At 40.9% G+C, this 17298-nt stretch overlaps 1 protein-coding gene and 1 long non-coding RNA gene across 7 annotated transcripts in view; one reads left to right on the forward strand and one right to left on the reverse strand.

Moving 5' to 3' along the window:
• DLGAP1 (DLG associated protein 1) overlaps positions 1–17298 on the reverse strand; it is a 419833-nt gene that overhangs the window by 21491 nt on the left and 381044 nt on the right. For all 6 annotated transcript variants that reach the window (XM_075744335.1, XM_075744334.1, XM_075744332.1 and 3 more), the window contains 2 exons: positions 7138–7511; positions 3846–3937 (listed from right to left, as the gene is read on the reverse strand). In XM_075744335.1, the coding sequence (XP_075600450.1) occupies positions 3846–3937; positions 7138–7511 (466 nt within the window). The remainder of the gene's footprint in view (positions 1–3845; positions 3938–7137; positions 7512–17298) is intronic.
• LOC142600396 (uncharacterized) lies at positions 1407–7144 on the forward strand. The gene is made up of 3 exons (XR_012833859.1): positions 1407–1582; positions 5851–5948; positions 6035–7144. It is a non-coding gene; the product is annotated as an uncharacterized LOC142600396 (long non-coding RNA).

Genomic DNA, 17298 nt, shown 5'->3' on the forward strand with positions numbered 1-17298 from the left:
GCTCTAAGCACCTTCAGAATTTCTCAGTGGAAGGGTTTCTACTGTGGAGAACACAGATAGCCAGAAAATGCTGCAGACAAAAGCTGAGAAAATATCAGTCCCAGCTCAGCTTAGCCAAGATACAGATTTGAAGGTCCTGTTCTAAAGACTGGAGAGTTAAGAAGTTTGAGTTAGAGCGTAGGATTGTCCTGCTGTGCAGGGAAGATGCTAAAACCTGAGTAATTTTTGTCAGGACAGTAGGACCAAACCCCAAAACCTAAATGAAAAAAAAGAGAAAAATATGGCTTTATATAGTAACAGAAGTCAAAGATGTGGTTTTTTTCTTTGAACAGACAGAAGACTTTATTTTTTTTTTATGTTACCCCACCACCATTTCAAATCATTTCACTTTATCCCACACCAAGACGTACGGTGTGGTAAACCACACTTTATCCCACACCAAGAGGTATGGTGTGGTAAACCACACCTTATACCACAGCAAAAGGTAGGGGCACCTTCCCTCGCCCCACACAAGCCAGAGAAAATGGAAAAGGACCGTGTCTATGGTCTTAGTCTCCTATAGCAGTGCTCTTGCTTCAAAAACTACCATCGTTTCAGCATTCATAAATTCTTGTGATAGCAAACCAAATACAATTGCCAGCTGATGGTATGACTAGGAGCAATGAGCAAGACGATTTTGGGGGTGAGGACGTGGACGTAACGAAAGGAGATCTTGGGGCAGACAAGGTAAAATGCAGGAGAGACTAAAAGTGATTACAGAGCTATGGGACTGAGAGCCCCTAGTTCAATAAGAATGTGTGCTAATTGGCCTGGCACAATAGATGACTCCTTCTTTTCTGGTTCAGTAGAACTGGTTGACTTCCAACAACTCAATTACCTTTGTAAGTGAGGAATGGAAGGTGGTCCCTTGAGGTCAAGAAGAAGTCACAGATAGAGAGAAATGACAAACAGAAATGGAAGTCACCCAAGATTGTACTGATCAGCTTCATTAGATACACGTTTCAAAATTGCCCTGGAAAGGGTGGGTCACGTGAGGAAAGGGGAGGAACAATTTTGCTGGGTTTTTTTTAACATCATGAGGGAGATCAGGTGAGAGATAAGAGAGTAGCAGCAGGAAGATCATGAGGTTACCGTTGAAAGAAACACATACCAGTTTTTTTCTATGAGAAAGACTGGATAGAGGTACTCTACAAATGCTAGAAATCGTAGAGCTGCGCTTAGGGAATGGGTACGAAAAAGATTATTGAGACCAGGCAGCACAGAGAGCTAACGATAAGACAAATAGCAGTGATGGATCCAGTTGTAATATGGTCAGGTAGTGGTAGGCACATTTATCCTTTGAGTAGTACAAGAGGAGGAGGAGGAGGAGGAGGAGGACTAGAGTCATTTGTCTTGGCAGCAAGCCCAGGTTACAGAGAGTGAAGGGCCAATGAAAGGTCTGAGATGAGGTGGAAGATGGAAGAGATAGATCTGTCCTCTGAAGATATTGTTTTCAAGCTACTTAGATCAAGAGACGGAGGCAAAATCTTTTGCTTACTTGGTCCAAGCACAGAAGCGTGAATATTTGAAAGGACATGAGGAGGTAAGACTCCTTGGTGTGAGAAAGACAGTCATATGGGGTGAGGGAAAGGGGGAGGAAAGAGCAGGAAGCAAAGAAGAGGAGTGAAGCAAATTTTGTATGGTAGGCTTTTTAAGCAAAGAGCTTTTTTGTTTGATAACAGTGCACTTAATAGCTTAGACTGGCAAGGAAACACGATCAATTTACTGTATTTATCCTCTTTGCTGTGTCATTCTTCTCTTCTTATTTTATATTTATTTAATATTTCTGAAGCCTGGGAGATTTTAAAAAACATTCATTTGTCAAAGATTCAACTCAAAAGGGCTTTTCTGAGGCTCTGCAGATGTTATGGTGCAGGGGCAGGCAAGAATGCACTGTATTTACAATTCTGTTCCTGTAACAGATAATCAATACATTGTGCTCTGCTGTGTTAAAAAAAAAAAAAGAAGGAATATGAGTGCCAAACTGTGATGATAAGGCCTTTGTGTCTTGCGTGCACTCATTTTCTAAGGATTAAGGGCTGTCCTTTATCAGCCAGTTCACTTCTGAAAGTCCATGATAGATTGCTGCTTGCCGGTCTGCTCCAAACAGCAGCAACCTCAACTTTATCAGCAAGGAAACCCCCAAATACAGCTGTCAGTAGGTAATGCAGAAATATTGCTTTCCCAGGGCAGACCCTCACAGGCAAATCTTACCATTTTCTCTGGAGTAATAAAAACTGCAATAGAAAGAGGACTTTGGAAGTAAGGTATTTACAAACAGCCATTTCTTTCTTTGTTTTTTGAAGAGGTTTGGTGTGGTGGTTGGTTTTTTTTGGTTTTTTTTTTTTTTGGTTTTTTTTTTTTAGGGAAGGAGGAGGGTTGGGCTTTTGGGGTAGTTGTTTCCTTTGTACTCAGGCTGAAGGGAAATGATCCTTCAGCATCTATTCTAATGTGCTCATTTATCTAGTGCTGGAAGAGTTGTGGGTAAATGGGGCTAAGGTCTAACACATAAAGAAACGTCTGCCAGCAAGAGATGTTTTAGCAGGTTAATGAGGAACTTGGTAACAGCCTAGCAGGGTTATTGCAAAATCACATTTCTTTTTGCTGAAATCACTTTAGCCTTTTAAAACCACAGGAAAATACTCTGCTACTTTATGGGGAGATTTTATTGAATTGAAAATGATGGAGATAACGTTATTTTTGAGTACTTTTAGCAGGGATAGTTAAAAAACAGTGTGAAAATGGACATCTCCTCTACTCGCTACTGCAGTTGGTGGGCCAGAGGAGGGCAGAGGGCCCTGATTTTGTCAGCTCAGATTCGCTACACCCAGGTTTTTTCTGGAGAGATTGCAAGGGCGACTCTTCCCTCACCAACAAGCCATGCTGCCCTGAGGCTTCTATGATATGGTACAGTGAGTTATCAGCAACATGGCTCCAGGATCCAAAAGTTACACTGCACCCAAATGGCTTGCGAAAAATGAACAAAGACTTGGGTGGGTGCTTGCAGCCGCAGCAGCACTGGGCAGGCCTGCACGCTTCTGGGGGAGAGTCCGGCTTTTCTTCAGCCACTGAGTCCCACTTTGGGCAGGAATTAGGGTTTGCAGATGCGTTCATGCACTCAGAAACTCTGTAAGGGTGGAAAATGCCATGCAGAGTTATGCTGCTCTGCAGAGTAAGTGCAGTTTGTCATCCAAAAGAAACATAACCCTTGAAGACAGCTAGTCTAGATTATTTTTTTTCAATTGTTTTGAGCATATTTGTTTACTAATTCAGGCTACACTGCAGATTTGAGAGATAACCGGGTTTTACAGGCTTGCTTTTTAATCTCAACAATTTTTTGCAAGGGAACAGTAGTACTGCAGAGATGTCTGGGTGAGATACCTGAGCAAAAGCAATCAGTTTGGCTCTGCCACTGCACTGCTCCACATGCCTGAAATTATTCTGCTGAAAAACAAGGTAAACTTCCCCATCAAGCTCTACGCTGCTGCAGCCATCCCGAGACTAATATTCCAGCTGGGTCACCGTCTGCTGTTTAGGTAGATTTTCTGGGGAAAAAGAGCTTATTAAAAGTATATTGACCTTCAAAATCTGTGGCACTTTTCTTCCAGTTCTCCCACTGGTCCTGAAAAATCCCCTCTGAGGAATAAGAGCTACAGCATTTATGAGACTCGGCTTTTCAGCTGGGTGATCTAACAATTCATCCAGGAAGCAGGTTTATATGCTCATGCGTGCAGGAACTAGGGCTCTTAAAAATTAGTTGTTGCATAATTATTTACTTTAGAAAAACAGTATTAACTTTTACTCACCACTTCTCCTCCTCTACTTGAACTCCTATGGACTGGAACTTACTGGTTGCTTTATTTTCACCTGATTTGGTGGATTCTTCAGCACCATCAACCTTAAAAAAAATAACCAGCTAATTAGAATGCATTTTAGCAGAGATATCACTCACTCAGCTACTTACAATTTCTATGCATGATAACTACTAAGTGTCTGCATATATAGCTTGTACCAGAAGTACCTTCATTTAGTCAGTTTATCTCTGCTGTGCCCATTTCTGATGTTATTAGTGAATATTCATCATTCTTGTTAATCTATAAAGCATTTCTGGCAAGACAACATTCAGCCTGCAAAATGCAGGTGGATTTTATCCAGTATTTTATGGAGGCTGGATGCTCAGATTTACCAGAGCAAATCTCTGAGCAGCTGTAACTCCACTTACTGTGCTCCACTGCTTGTTTCGTTTTACCTGTTAGTCTGTGTGTGCATACATATGTGAACTCATGTCAAAATTATGTGTTTATTTTCTTTAAATGTTAGTGCCCTGAATCAGAGCACTGTACAGATAAGATGTAAAGAAAGCACATGCAGCTCTTGGATGCATTTTGTTTACTGCTTCGTCATGCAAACAGGCGGTTCCCAGGAGCGCAGGCAGGAACTTTATACCACCTCTCCATCGCTGTGAGGAGATTTATACCAATGGTATAACATTAGAATTTAACCACAGATGTGTCTTTGAGCAAAATCACAAACTTCTGGGTCCAATCAGTGTAGCTGTTAATTCCCAATGCTGTATATGACATCGCTAGTCATACAAGAAAAAAATTTCCAGCACACAGAATTTTTGGACCACAGCAGTGTTATGAAGTGACCTGTGGATCCACCGTGGCCCCAAGTGTACAAAACCTCCAGCTGTAGTTAGCATCTGTTCCACCCGTAAATAAGCTTGTTGTTGAGAGCCAATTTAACAGCCTGTGCAGGAAAAGTACTCGAGGAGGGATGGGAGTTACAGAGCTGTTTGGTGAAGCAGGGTACTTACCTGATACTGAGGCTTTGGGGGAAATAACTATGCCTTAAATCCCATAACTGACACAGAAGCAACCTTTTGATGGAAGGGTTTTTCTTTGCCTTGCTTTACTTCACTTGTTTGCTAAAGAGATTTACAGCAAAGGCTTGTGGTGTCCTAAGAATGACTAAGGGGTGCGGAGAACACACATGGAGGTTCATCACAAGCGCACATTAGGTTTATTTATTAGAGGAGGAAGCAAACCAAGATTATGCCTCTGGCTAAAGCAGCTTGCCCTGCTCTACAGAGATGGGCCAGACTATAAGTAAGGTGTATACCTGGTCTGAGTTGTCTAAGCCTAAACTAGGCTCCCTTTACAGTCAGTGGAGAGAGACTGACTTCATACTGCCAGTCAGAGGGCTGACAGCCTACCTACCTATTTTAGGGCAGTTGTTTCTAAGAGAAGTAATTTCTAGCAGCAACAGTGATCTTACGGTATTTCCACTCCCACACTACTCCTTCAGCTGTACCAGCACAACTGCTTGGGCAATGATGCTGCACAAGGGACCAGACAGCAGACTGGCAAAGCAGTTTTATTTGTGATGCCTGTCTGACTCTCAAAATCTCACTGATGGGCACAACTGGGAGCGTGGCACGGTGCACGGGCAGGAATCCTGTAAGGCTGTATCACTCCATTGGTTTGTACAGAAAAACTACCCTGGCAGCCCCTCACGTACCATCCCCAGGCAGCTTTCACATATGTTTATCTTGGTCATCTGTAAATTTTGAAGTTTTAGAGAGAGATTTTCAAAGGCTTGAACAGCATTTGGGGCTCTGTTTTCCTCAGATCTCAGGAAACTGAGGCCCCTGTATCTCTCAAAAGCAGCATTTATTACTTGCAGCAACACCACCTTAAGAAGAGACAGCAGGGAGATGGTTTCTCAAGAGTCACGATTCACATTACCAGTGTTCATTTTGGCTTCTGCAAATGTGGAAATTATTCCTTTCTACCCATTATTTTGCAGGGTGTTTGCCTGCTAAGGAGTCCTTGTTGCTTTGAGCCCTCAGTGAAACGAGAGATTACAACAATAAAATGGCACCTTCGGCTTGGCTGGGTATGGGAGTAAGTAATAGAAAAGCTTTCCTCTACCCCTGTCCCACCTGGATCTCACTCCTGTGTTTAATACTGAGCATTAGCCCTTCCTTCAGAATATACCCAAACCAAACAGCTGTGAAGCAGAAAAAGTCTACAACAAAGGCAATGAACTGAACCCACAGGCAATGGTAATTATTGGCCTTCCAAGAAGAAGTAAGAGAAAAGTCACAGCTTCTCCAGGAGCTGCCCCTGGGATGGCATACTTCTACACAGCGCCTCTCATCTCGTCAGGCTGATGCAGAGATTTCACTGTAAATTCTTAGGCTTTGCTAATCAGATAAGCCTGTCCAGGCACATAGTGCTGTGCTTACAACCTCCATCTGCAAGAAAAAAAATCATTTCGTCTTGTGAAGGCTGATAAGCTGTGAATTGCTGTTTTATTTGCTTGGGTTTCATCTCCCATCAAAACCTGTGTTAATTCTCAGTTGATTGTAAGTTCAAGTACTTTGTTGCAAAAGCTAATCCTGCAAAGCAGATAGCTGGAGTCTTATGCATATTCTTTTTTTTTTTGGGGGGGGGGTATGGGAAAGATTAATTAAGAAAGCAGATTAAATTGGTCTAGTTGATTTGCTCCTCTCATTTCTGTAAATAGGCGTGAACTTTGGCAGGGTTAGTTTTCTTGTTTCATTTCACTAGAGGTAACAAAATGTAATATTCTTTAACAAGGGCAAATCAGAAGGAACTTACCCTCTGCTCTTGAGGCTGAGGTAGGAACAATGCTGCCTCATTCAAGCAGCTACCAGTCATTATGAAATGCATGAATAAGCAGTGACAATTAATTCAGTGAGGCCGGACGAAAATATTTTTGGGTGATAGTGTAATGTAAATCATTGTTTTACACATTCCCTTTCAATGATTTAATTCATGCCTTTCTGACCCCCGCTGTGTTATGATTCATAGATTAGTGCTCATGTATGTAATTTAACAGAGCTGAATAACAAGCAGTAAGGAGACTTAAATCCTCGCATCTGATGTTTTTACGATAAATTAGGAAAACATCATTAGTACCATGCAGAATGATTATGCTGCTACAATTTCTACATAGATACCTGTCAGGAAAAGAAGAGAAATACACAAAACATTGCATAACGAGCAGTAAAACAGATGTAGAAATCCAAAACAATGGCAGGCAAATAATCCAGGTCCTGTACTGTACCTGTATTCCAATAGATAAGCATCTGTTTTTCTTGAAGTGGTCCTTCTTTCTGTCTTCTACTGCAACGGTGGCAATGGTTGTGGTGGTGGTGACGGTGGCAGTATTGTTCCCTACATGTTGACTTGCAGGGCCATGAATCTGCGCATTGGCAGCTTCAATAGCAGCTGTTAGCGCCTTCATACTGTCCAAGCTCTCTGTGGAGTTGCTAAGTCCAGACTGGCTGATGATGTCTCCCCTCTGTCCATGCCCATCCATATATGCATCTTGGGCAGACTCTGTGCTGCTCTGGGCTGTGATGGAAATAAATGGTTTGGTGGTAGTTCTTGGTGGGACTGGAGGTGGTGTCTTCTTATAGGTGGTAATGCAGGATGACACTGGAAAAAACATATCAGTTCTTGCTTTATTGATGCTGCAGGGAAAATGGATGCAAATATGATCTCAAAGCATCAGTGAGCATGGACAGAGCAGATGTAAGGATGATGCTGTTAGCCAAAGAGCCCCCAAAAGCTCCAGTGTAAGTGCCATGGAAAAACCTTGCTTATCCTGTGAGTGGCAGAATTGCCAGTAGAGGGAAAGAAATTATCTATTTGCCAAGTTTCTCCGTAGTCTTTTTAGGATTGTTTTCTCCAGTATATTTTCTACTGACTGTTCTAACTCCCATGGGAACAAGTCCTTCCACCAAAACTTTTGTTCTGCTCATGGCTTCCAAACAAGATTCACAAGGATGATGAGTCCCCAACCACTTATCCTAGCTAAGCTGTACTTCATGAAGTTTTATTGCAATTGTTTTGTGTCTCTCTACCCTGTCCTACTGTATTTACCAAGCTTATGTATAATTTTAAACTACATTTTTCTGATCAGAGGGAGATCCCCAAACCATCCTAGGTCAAAGTCTGTTAACACTCACCATGCTTGGACTTGTGTATTTCTTGCTATAAAAGGTCTCACTTGTTGCACAGATTTCCCAAATACTTTGAAATGTTTTGTAAGCTGCTGAGGACATATTTAAAACAACATTTTGCCACACCTGAATTTCTCATCATAAATATAACATCAGTTCTGAAAAAAAAATGCTTGATTTTTACACATGGGGAGTTAGCATAATGAAATCAATGGCTAAAACCTGTGAGTCAGTGGGACTACTTAAATGGAAGTATAAGTATAAATGTTTGCAACAACAGAGGCTTTAATAAAAGTTTATGAGGACTTCTCTTTTCATATTTTGAAGGCCATGCTCTCTTTCTAAGTGCTGTTATATGGATTTAGAAGCTTAGCTTGAGGTTCCCAGGTTAAAAACTATTGGCCTGTGTATACAGAATTACATGCAGAAAGCATTACATGGAGATAAACCCATCTTCCTTTAAGGGATAGTTGGCAGCTCTGCATTACTGAAGTCCTGGAAAGCTTTCAAATGAGGAAAGAAAGTCCATTAAGAACAAAAAACAATCACGATATGCTCTATTTTTTAAGAAAATAAATGCAGGCATGAACCTGTGCAAAGTTCAGACACAAACATGTTAACATAAATTCTTATTAACAGTAATCATATGGCAAGAAATGATTCATCAGATCATTTTAATTGGCAGACATCTATGCCACCCACATAAAAGGTAACTCTACTACAGCTGTTCTGCTCTCTGTTTGCACTGTACGTGTTTGTCGAGCCAGAAGCCATTATGGTATTAATTTGACTAGCTCAGATCCATATGCCTCATATCTCCCAATAGCTGAAGGAATAGTTATAGCATCAAAGGTGTTTCCAGGGCATGAAATCACACGGGATATTTTTTTAAGGACTCTAGTATAAGTTTCTGATAACATGTCTGAACCCATGTTAAACACGTTGAATGCTAATGGAAAAAGCGTTTCACTAAGGTAGTGAAGGTTTTGAAATTATGATTCATTTCTGAAGAATCAAACAGAAACCACAGCATCTTTGAGAGTAGAGATGGCTAAAAATGAACGTGTCAGATTTTAACTCTGGGGAAGTGAATAGTTGATAGGGGTTAAAGGTGCTTTTTGAAGTGCTTATGAAAAGACAAATATCTGGAACTAACAGAAAGGATGACAGTTTTACAAAGGGGATTGTGAATTTTTTGCTGTTCATTGCTGGTTTTGATGCTGCCCAAAAGCCTTGAAAGGAGCAGCATGTTCAGGTAAATCAGCTGCTGGTGCTGCAGCACAAACATTTACTCTGGGACTTAGGGAGAATTGTGCAGGCTGCTGCTTGGGTGATGGTATCCCAGAAACGACCCAGGTGGTTCCTGGTCTGGAGAATGTTCTCTGAGTGCAGAAATGCAAGCTAAAATTCACCACTGAAGAATTCAAAGCACATATACACGCGTATATCCAGGTAACGTTTTGGGAAGCTGGTGCCAAACTTGTCTAGTAGAGGTTGATACTTTGCAATTCAGCAAAGTATAAATGGCACCGTTTGAAATATGCTAGGCCGGGTCATTGTGGAACTCCTGGGGAGATGCCAGCAACTTTGGGACATCCCAGCAAGACATGTAAGTATCATTTCTCCTACGCAGCAGATAGGGGAATGATAATGAAACACACTTGAAAAGCACTCTTAGGTAGGAGACAGAGCTTCAAAAATAAAAAGCAAGCCTTAACGAGACTGGTGCCCACATCACTGGCCATCCCCCACTAGAAAGACAGTCAATAGCAACTGTCTATCCACAGCTACTGGGCACTCTGGACACAGCAGTACGAATACAGAAACGCCTGATTAAGATGTCTTTCATTCTGTTGGTAAATGTACTCAATGAGGAGTCTAATCCACACCGCACTGAAAGATGTTTGCACTCAGCTAATTAAATCTGAAGTTATTCTTAAGAGGGGGAGAGAATTGACAAGTCATACGGTGAAATTGTAAAGAGAAACAGCAAACGTTCTTCTAGCAAGTCAAAACAAATCTTCAGTTTCCAGGAGTCACGCAGCACATACTGTACAGCTCCAGAGAAACGGAGTGTGCAAGTCATAAAAGAACCCCAGGCACTTCATTACTGGAAATGATGTAAGCTCCTGCCGCTCCTCTGCAGAAACGACAACAAAACAATGCTCAGGCCACCGTCGGAGGCAGCTGTGGTCTAAATGTCGTAGCTGGCTGAGCCCTCCAAACGGCTGAAGCACAGCAACGAAAGGGATTTGGTGCATCAGTTTTTCTCCAGGCACTTTCAAGAACCTGGCAACTTGTGACCTGCCGGCTTTTCAAGTGGCTAGGGTGTTTTAAATGCTAAGCTGCTTGAAAAACAAAGCAAGCACTCCCCAAGAAAGATGACAAAACCGTGATGCTCTCCTTGTGGAGCCAAGACAGCCTGAGCGCTCGGTCGGTGCAGGAAGAGCAATCATGGTGCTTTCTGTCCCCATGGGCAAAGGGGATGCTCTTCCATCCAGCTTTCCTGCAGCAGAGGTGGACTGTCCTGCAGGAAGACTCTGAGGGAGAAGATTACAGGATGATGGGACACGTGAAAAGGATGGAGAAATCCTCGCTTCACACACAGGGAACTTTCAAGGGGTTTTGCAGATGAAAGCTGGTTTAATTCTCATCAGGAAGTGAATTTAAAGGGCTCAATAAATTCCCTGATAAATACATTCTTGGACAGGGATCAAGGAGCGAAGTTCTGTAGGGAAACTGATCTGACTGGAGAGTCAAGTCAAAGTAGTCTCATTTTTCATTAAAATTGTTTAGACATGGAGTTAAGCAGAAATATCTTTTTCTGAATAGCAAATGTGCATATGAACTCTCAGTTTGTCACAATATAGACTAGCTTTTCACATTATTTTCCAGAGCACACATGCTGCTGGAGCAAGCATACATTCCTTTCCTAGGGCATACGCAAGGTTTAATCCAGAAACTAGTTAAGTCATGTGCAAGAATCCTCTGACTCCCAAAGCACCTTGAATCAGGCCCACCGTTTCCAGCTGTATCACTCTACCAACTAATGCTCTCCTTTTCCTTTCGATCTTTATCCTATTTCTGTTGCCTGCCTTTGGGTTACAGTTTAATCCCAAATACCTAGTGAAAAAGCACTTTCTTCAGATTGAAAAAAAAAAAAAAAAAATCATGGTGTTTGTCCTCCTAGCCCGTATTTCCAAACAACTAGCTCATGGGACAGGAATTTGGAACAGGGAGTGTCAACCACCCAGTTCAGAAGGAAGTCTAATGATAAAAAAAATAATCCCAGATTGCATAATAATAAAGGCTTGAATTTGAATGTTTCATTGTAAGAGCACTTCAGTTGTTTAAACATGCTCGCTAGGGAGATGAGCCCTCGGGAACAAACAGCAGCACGCAAACACAGATTTTTAGCTCGGTGAATGGGTGCTCAGGAGAACCCCAAGGCAGATTAATATTTGTGAAGAGATCAAATTCATGCAGTACTTTGAACAGTTCAAGTGATGAGATATGTAAGCAATATCTTTCTAATTTGGCAGTCTCATATAAGCTTGGTTAACAGATGCAAGAATAAATGAAAGTGCAAATTTAAAGTTAATTAAAATAATTAACTCTTGAGAAAAAGGACTAATTCCACAGTTTGAAAGGAGCAGCAGAAGACATAACTTGTGCACAACTAAGTATTAAGGTACAAGGCAGGAGTTCTTCCACCCTGCACAGATGGACCTCAGTCTTCTGACTGACTGTCTGTCAAATGGGTGTGTTCAGAGCCGTGCCCTTGCACCTCACACAACGGCCACACAAAACAAGCAGGCCTGGGCCTCACAACCGCAGCCCCCGAGCACCCCCCCCCCGAGAGGTGCAGTGCTCGGTTTGGCTTGTTAGACTCAAACAGAGCTGTTATTCTCTTTACCGTGCATTTATATCCTTGCTTTGTTGAGTTTGGGTGGCGGAATACTTGGAAATGGAGTTTCAGATCCTGTATTGTTATTTTTACATGCAAAAAATTGGTATCAAAATGGAGCATGCATTTTCTTAATAAAAAAACTATTTTCAGGTAGCAGATGGCTTCTGAGGATGCAGAGATTTACTATTAAAAATAAACTGAAATAAAGATTTTCATAAGAAGTTCTAAACTGCCCAAGGGAATGATACCAGAGTGAGTTATGGATGTCATTATCCCAGATGAGAACTACTGGAATCTCTGTACCACACCATCTTCATGGTTCTGCCAAGGCCATGCTTTTTCCGTACCCCCTCTGCCCTCCTCCCCCTCCCCAAGCCAGATATCTTATCTGACAAAAGCTACACTGGGTTCGGAAACAGGCATAACTGGTAACTAAAATCCTGCAGAAATCTGTACAAAGTATCTAAACTATCTTTATGGCACACAATACTACCCCAGTGTTAAGATTTCATATCCCATGTACTCTGAGGTCTGAAAGCCGGTGCTGGAGATCTTTTAATAAATCTGGACATTTTTGTTTGCAAGTAGGGTGCCTCCAGCTTCCTAGCTGGGTACAGTAAAGCATCTCCTGAAACCTAAGAGAGGGGTGAGAATAAATATGGCTCATCTTGCATCTCAAATGGATTTAGAAGATCTGCACATGCATAGTCAGTGGATGACAGGTGAATATTTCTCCAGCAGATTTTTTTTGTTTTGTTTTAATGTCTGCTGCTGGAAGCTGCTGATGCCAGTCAGAAGTTTAATTGCTATCCCAGGGAAGCTGAATTAGTGTACAGAGAACAGGTGAGACAGCCAAAGGTGTCTGCTAAATGCAGTTTATCACTAGGATATCACCACAAATTATGGGTGCACGGACAAAATTCAGGCTTCCTATGAGACCCACTGCACTCCTTGTACTATATCACTATAGCTGAACTTCTCTATACATAAAATTACCAGTATGTTAACAGCACACAACTTAAGCAATTCAACTCATTTGGCCTCAAAGCCAAGAAGTCTATAAACAACTGAAGCTTTGTAAAAAGATTTCACGTGAACTGAAAGTCATTACCCAAAGTGGATCATTACTAGGATGGCTTATAATACTTTGCTCCTAAAAGCCATGATCTTTACTGGTGTCAAGCAATTAGGGCTCGGCTTTATCTTTTCTGAAGACAGAGATAAAATGGGTAAGAATATGACCACGTGCAAACCCGAGATTTCATTTCAGTTAATGCGTACGAGCTCCCTCGCCTTTTTATGTGGAGTGAGCAGCCGGAGGGGACAGCAGCAGCATTTGCTTCCGCCATTCCACCCCCAGCAGCTGCATCCACGAGATCAAGCTGCACCGTACCTGTGGAGATGGTGGTTTACAGACGGGTTCGATCCTGGCCATTGGCCCATGGGATGCGATGAAGTCATATACCCACGGATGACTTATGAATAGCTGCTCAAATGGAAATTTAGGCAGGCTGAGAGGGAAATCAGAAGTGAAATTATTTTGGCCTTGTCCTTAAACTTTGGCTACCAATAAAACGTCTGGAAAAACACCACCAAGATCTGCAGGGATGATGATGTGAACCTGTTCCTGACAGATGCTCTCTGAGAGCTTTGAAGATTCAAACTGCTTTAAAACAGTCATGGTAGAAGATACCTGACAGAGAACATCAACCTCTACATCCAATGAAGCATGTTTGAGAAGAGTGAAAAGAAAAACAATACAGCAGCGTGGTCTTTTTTAGTTAACATATGAATTATTTATCATCTGTTTTCATCTGTACAGCATTTTTTTTTCTGAGAAAATCAGGCAAACACTGATCTATGGCTTAAACTAAGTCTACTGAACCGATCAAATGCTTTTTGCACTTAAGTACTTCACCAAATCCTTCATGCTTCCCTCCTTTCAAAGCACTCATGGAAAACAAGAAACATTAACATTTCAGCTTTAAAAAAGGATACTTAAAATACCTTATGTTTCAGAACTTACAAGTCATTAAATCACCATGGTAAGAAATTCATAAGCTTTCTGAGTGTTACATTAATCTTATAAAAGGCATTTATGGAAAACAGAGGAAACCTTGTGAAATAAGGTAGTTTATCCGACTTAGACCAAGAATGTGTAACAGTAAATAAATGTAATAATATGCAGCTTGATGATATCAGATCCTTTTCCCATATATTTTCCAGGAAGCAACTTCACTGGCACTTTGATATTACACTTTGTTATGTGTTACTGCAGCACTCTCAAATTCCAGAATTTGCATCTTTTCCTCTCTGGCAATACTGTTAATAAAACAAAATGGGCAATTTTTTTTTTTTTTTTTTTTAAATGTGGAGTTGTACTGACCAAATACAGATACATATATATGTAAGCAGCTATTTAAGTAAAAACACAGTGCAAGAACCAAAGCCTGGATTTTCAGAAACACAGGGGGCTGAACTTTTCGCAAATATCTTGTCACCTTAGGTAGGAAGATGTATTTAAGAAGTTTCAAATCCATGCAGACTCTGAAAACTAATAACTTTTTTTTTTTTTGACTATTGAGGAATGGTTGAATGTAAAGACATGAGCTGCAAGTGCACATTGCAAGTTCTTGGGGCTAATCACTTGAAAACCTATCTCTTATTTACATTTCTAAATTGAATCTGGATTTGCGAAAACCTGACCTGAACTGTGAATACACAACCTAATTTCCTGAGTATACCAGTAGCTCTTTCAACATACAGTTGCGCAGTGAGGATGCCAAAATGGAGCCCACATTGCCACTCTGTCTGGGCATATTACTGTAGGTGCTATTTCTCAAAATTATCATGTAAGTTTGTAACTACTGGTTCTGGACATATTAATATACTCTGGTATATATGGTTTCTCTTGAGTTACAAATGGAATGTTTCATATCTGAGCAGCCAATGTATAGGAGACTTGAATCCTGTCAAACCTGGAGATGTATCAGGGCAGATGTGTGGTCAGAACCAAGCCCACACGTTACTCGTGAAGCAAGTACTATGGGTCATGCCCTCCTTTGCAGCTCGTTGAGAAGCACAGCGTCCTGTCCTTCCTCAGCCTCTGCTGCCAGTCTGTCATCCTCCCACAGCGGCAATGGAGATGATAAAGCAAGTTTAGCCGTCAGTCATTTCAGGATGAGCTTGTCATGAATTTGATGGAGAAATTGCAGGTTGAAATTGCACAGCTTTTGTCACTACAGAAGAATTAGGGTTCTGCTCTTCTAAATGTGTGAATCCCAGATACTAGCCTGTGCACCTAGAGGAGACTTGACCAAGCCAATTATCTCTGAGTAATCTGATCATGTGGCATTTAAGTTAGCTAGATATTAACGTAGTTGGACATCACTGTTTGCAACATTACTGCTAGGATTTTACTTTTAAGCTCTTCACTGCAACTAACTTTCAAAAGGCAGTATTTGGCTGGGGTACTGAAACTTCAAAGTGTGATTCCTCGATAAGAAAAAATGACCATAAAAGTTGCTCCTTCTTCCTCAGGCTGGAAATGTACCTTCTTTGTTTGGTGCTGATGTCAGCAAGAAATCAAGCTTCTACTGGTTTTTACTCCCAGTGGTTTTCTGAACACTTAATAAACTTAAGGTAGGGTAAGCAGAATTCTGTATCATTGCACACACTGGCATCAAGCTAATCTCACAGAATTTGATTAGTAATGCATCTAAATTGGCTTAGAAATCAATTAGTTTAAATTACTGCAAACCCACCCCTGATGTGGACACATTTAGAAGTGGATATGACTGATAAGGTCTTTTTTTTTAAACTTAAATGGAAATGTAGTAGAAATAAGAGTAATTCATTCAAAGAGTTTATCCCAATTAAATGTATCAGTTCACTGACTTTAAACTGATTTCCTTTTATGTCATGGTGTGCCAACAAACTGTACATTGTTATCAGTTACATCCAGTTGGTTCCACTCAGAACTGTGTAGGTATAATTTGACCTGACGACAGCTGGTAAAGTTTAAGAGCCCCCTTTAATTTTCTGAGTCAAAATCAGTTCTCAGGGTTGCTCTATTTGAATTCATTTGTGCTTGCATGACTTTTATATCTGGGATTTTTTAAAAGCAACACTAACACACAGAATGCAGCAAACAGCATTGTTACTAATGAACTTTTCAAAGTTGACCCACACTGGGGATGTTCTGCACTGTGAGACACGTATATATATACACACGCATATGGGACAGTTAGATTCCTCCAGTCGTTAGGGGGCTGGTATACACAGCAAGTGCGGAAAAGTAGGTATACCAGTTTTGCACGTTATTCAACCTTAAGGCTGTTCAGAAGCTTTTAGCAATCAGGAAAGTAATTGCTCTGACATATACTATTCAAATGTGTTTGATACAACATATATGAGATGGATTTTACTATTTTTGGTACAGTAGCCACCTACTTTATTAAGCAAACTACCTCATGATGCTTATAAATTTTGATTCCTCACAGCGGAAAGCACTTTGTCACCCGATCCAGCAAAGGTCTCAAATCTCTTTAAATTCTTAAAAGAAAGTATATGCTCAGTCCCTGATGGCATCAAGGCTTTACTGCTCTCACATCCTCTCAAAAGTCTACCTTTCAATTTGTTTTGAGAGTCTTTTTTTATGCTACTTGATATCTAAGATTATATTAAATAGTTTGGCTAACAGTTAAAAGTTATTCAAATGACAGCAATGATGAAGGGCTGCTGTGTTTTAATCAGATATATGTTGGGAAGAAACTGTACAAATGCCAAAGACAAGAAAATAAAAGCCAATACAAACTAAAAGACGAATGTGATTGATAAAAGCAACATGAACAACTTTTTAGCTACTATAAATTGCCATGAAGAACCACAAGAATTGATCTATATCATTTTATTGTCTGTTTCGATGTAGTTCACTATAACTCAAAAAAGCTATGCAAATGTAACAGCACACTATGTTATCCTCATAGAGAATTACTAATAAACACAAATGTAGAAAACCAGCATTCAGGAAGGAAAGCATCATGTGGGTATTGAGCAAGAACATCTGTTCAGCCAGGGAAGTACTGACTTGTTTTTACACAGCCAGTACTGCATTCTTCAGCGCACTTATCGCTTTTGGGGTGTTCCAGTCCAAGCAGGAATGTCTAAAACAAGCAAGTTATGCTCAAGGATTTCCTAAAAAAAAAATCGAACCCAAACCAAAACCAAAAGCAAGAGCCTCCTGAAGGGGGAAGAAGGAAGGGAAGAGGGAAAATTCCGACTAAATCCATGCTGCGGGCTGAAGAGTGAGTTGTCACCTGAGAGAATTATGACCCAGCTTGAAAGTCCT

The sequence above is a fragment of the Balearica regulorum genome, chromosome 2, assembly GCF_011004875.1.
Source record: "Balearica regulorum gibbericeps isolate bBalReg1 chromosome 2, bBalReg1.pri, whole genome shotgun sequence".
Taxonomy (NCBI): domain Eukaryota; kingdom Metazoa; phylum Chordata; class Aves; order Gruiformes; family Gruidae; genus Balearica; species Balearica regulorum.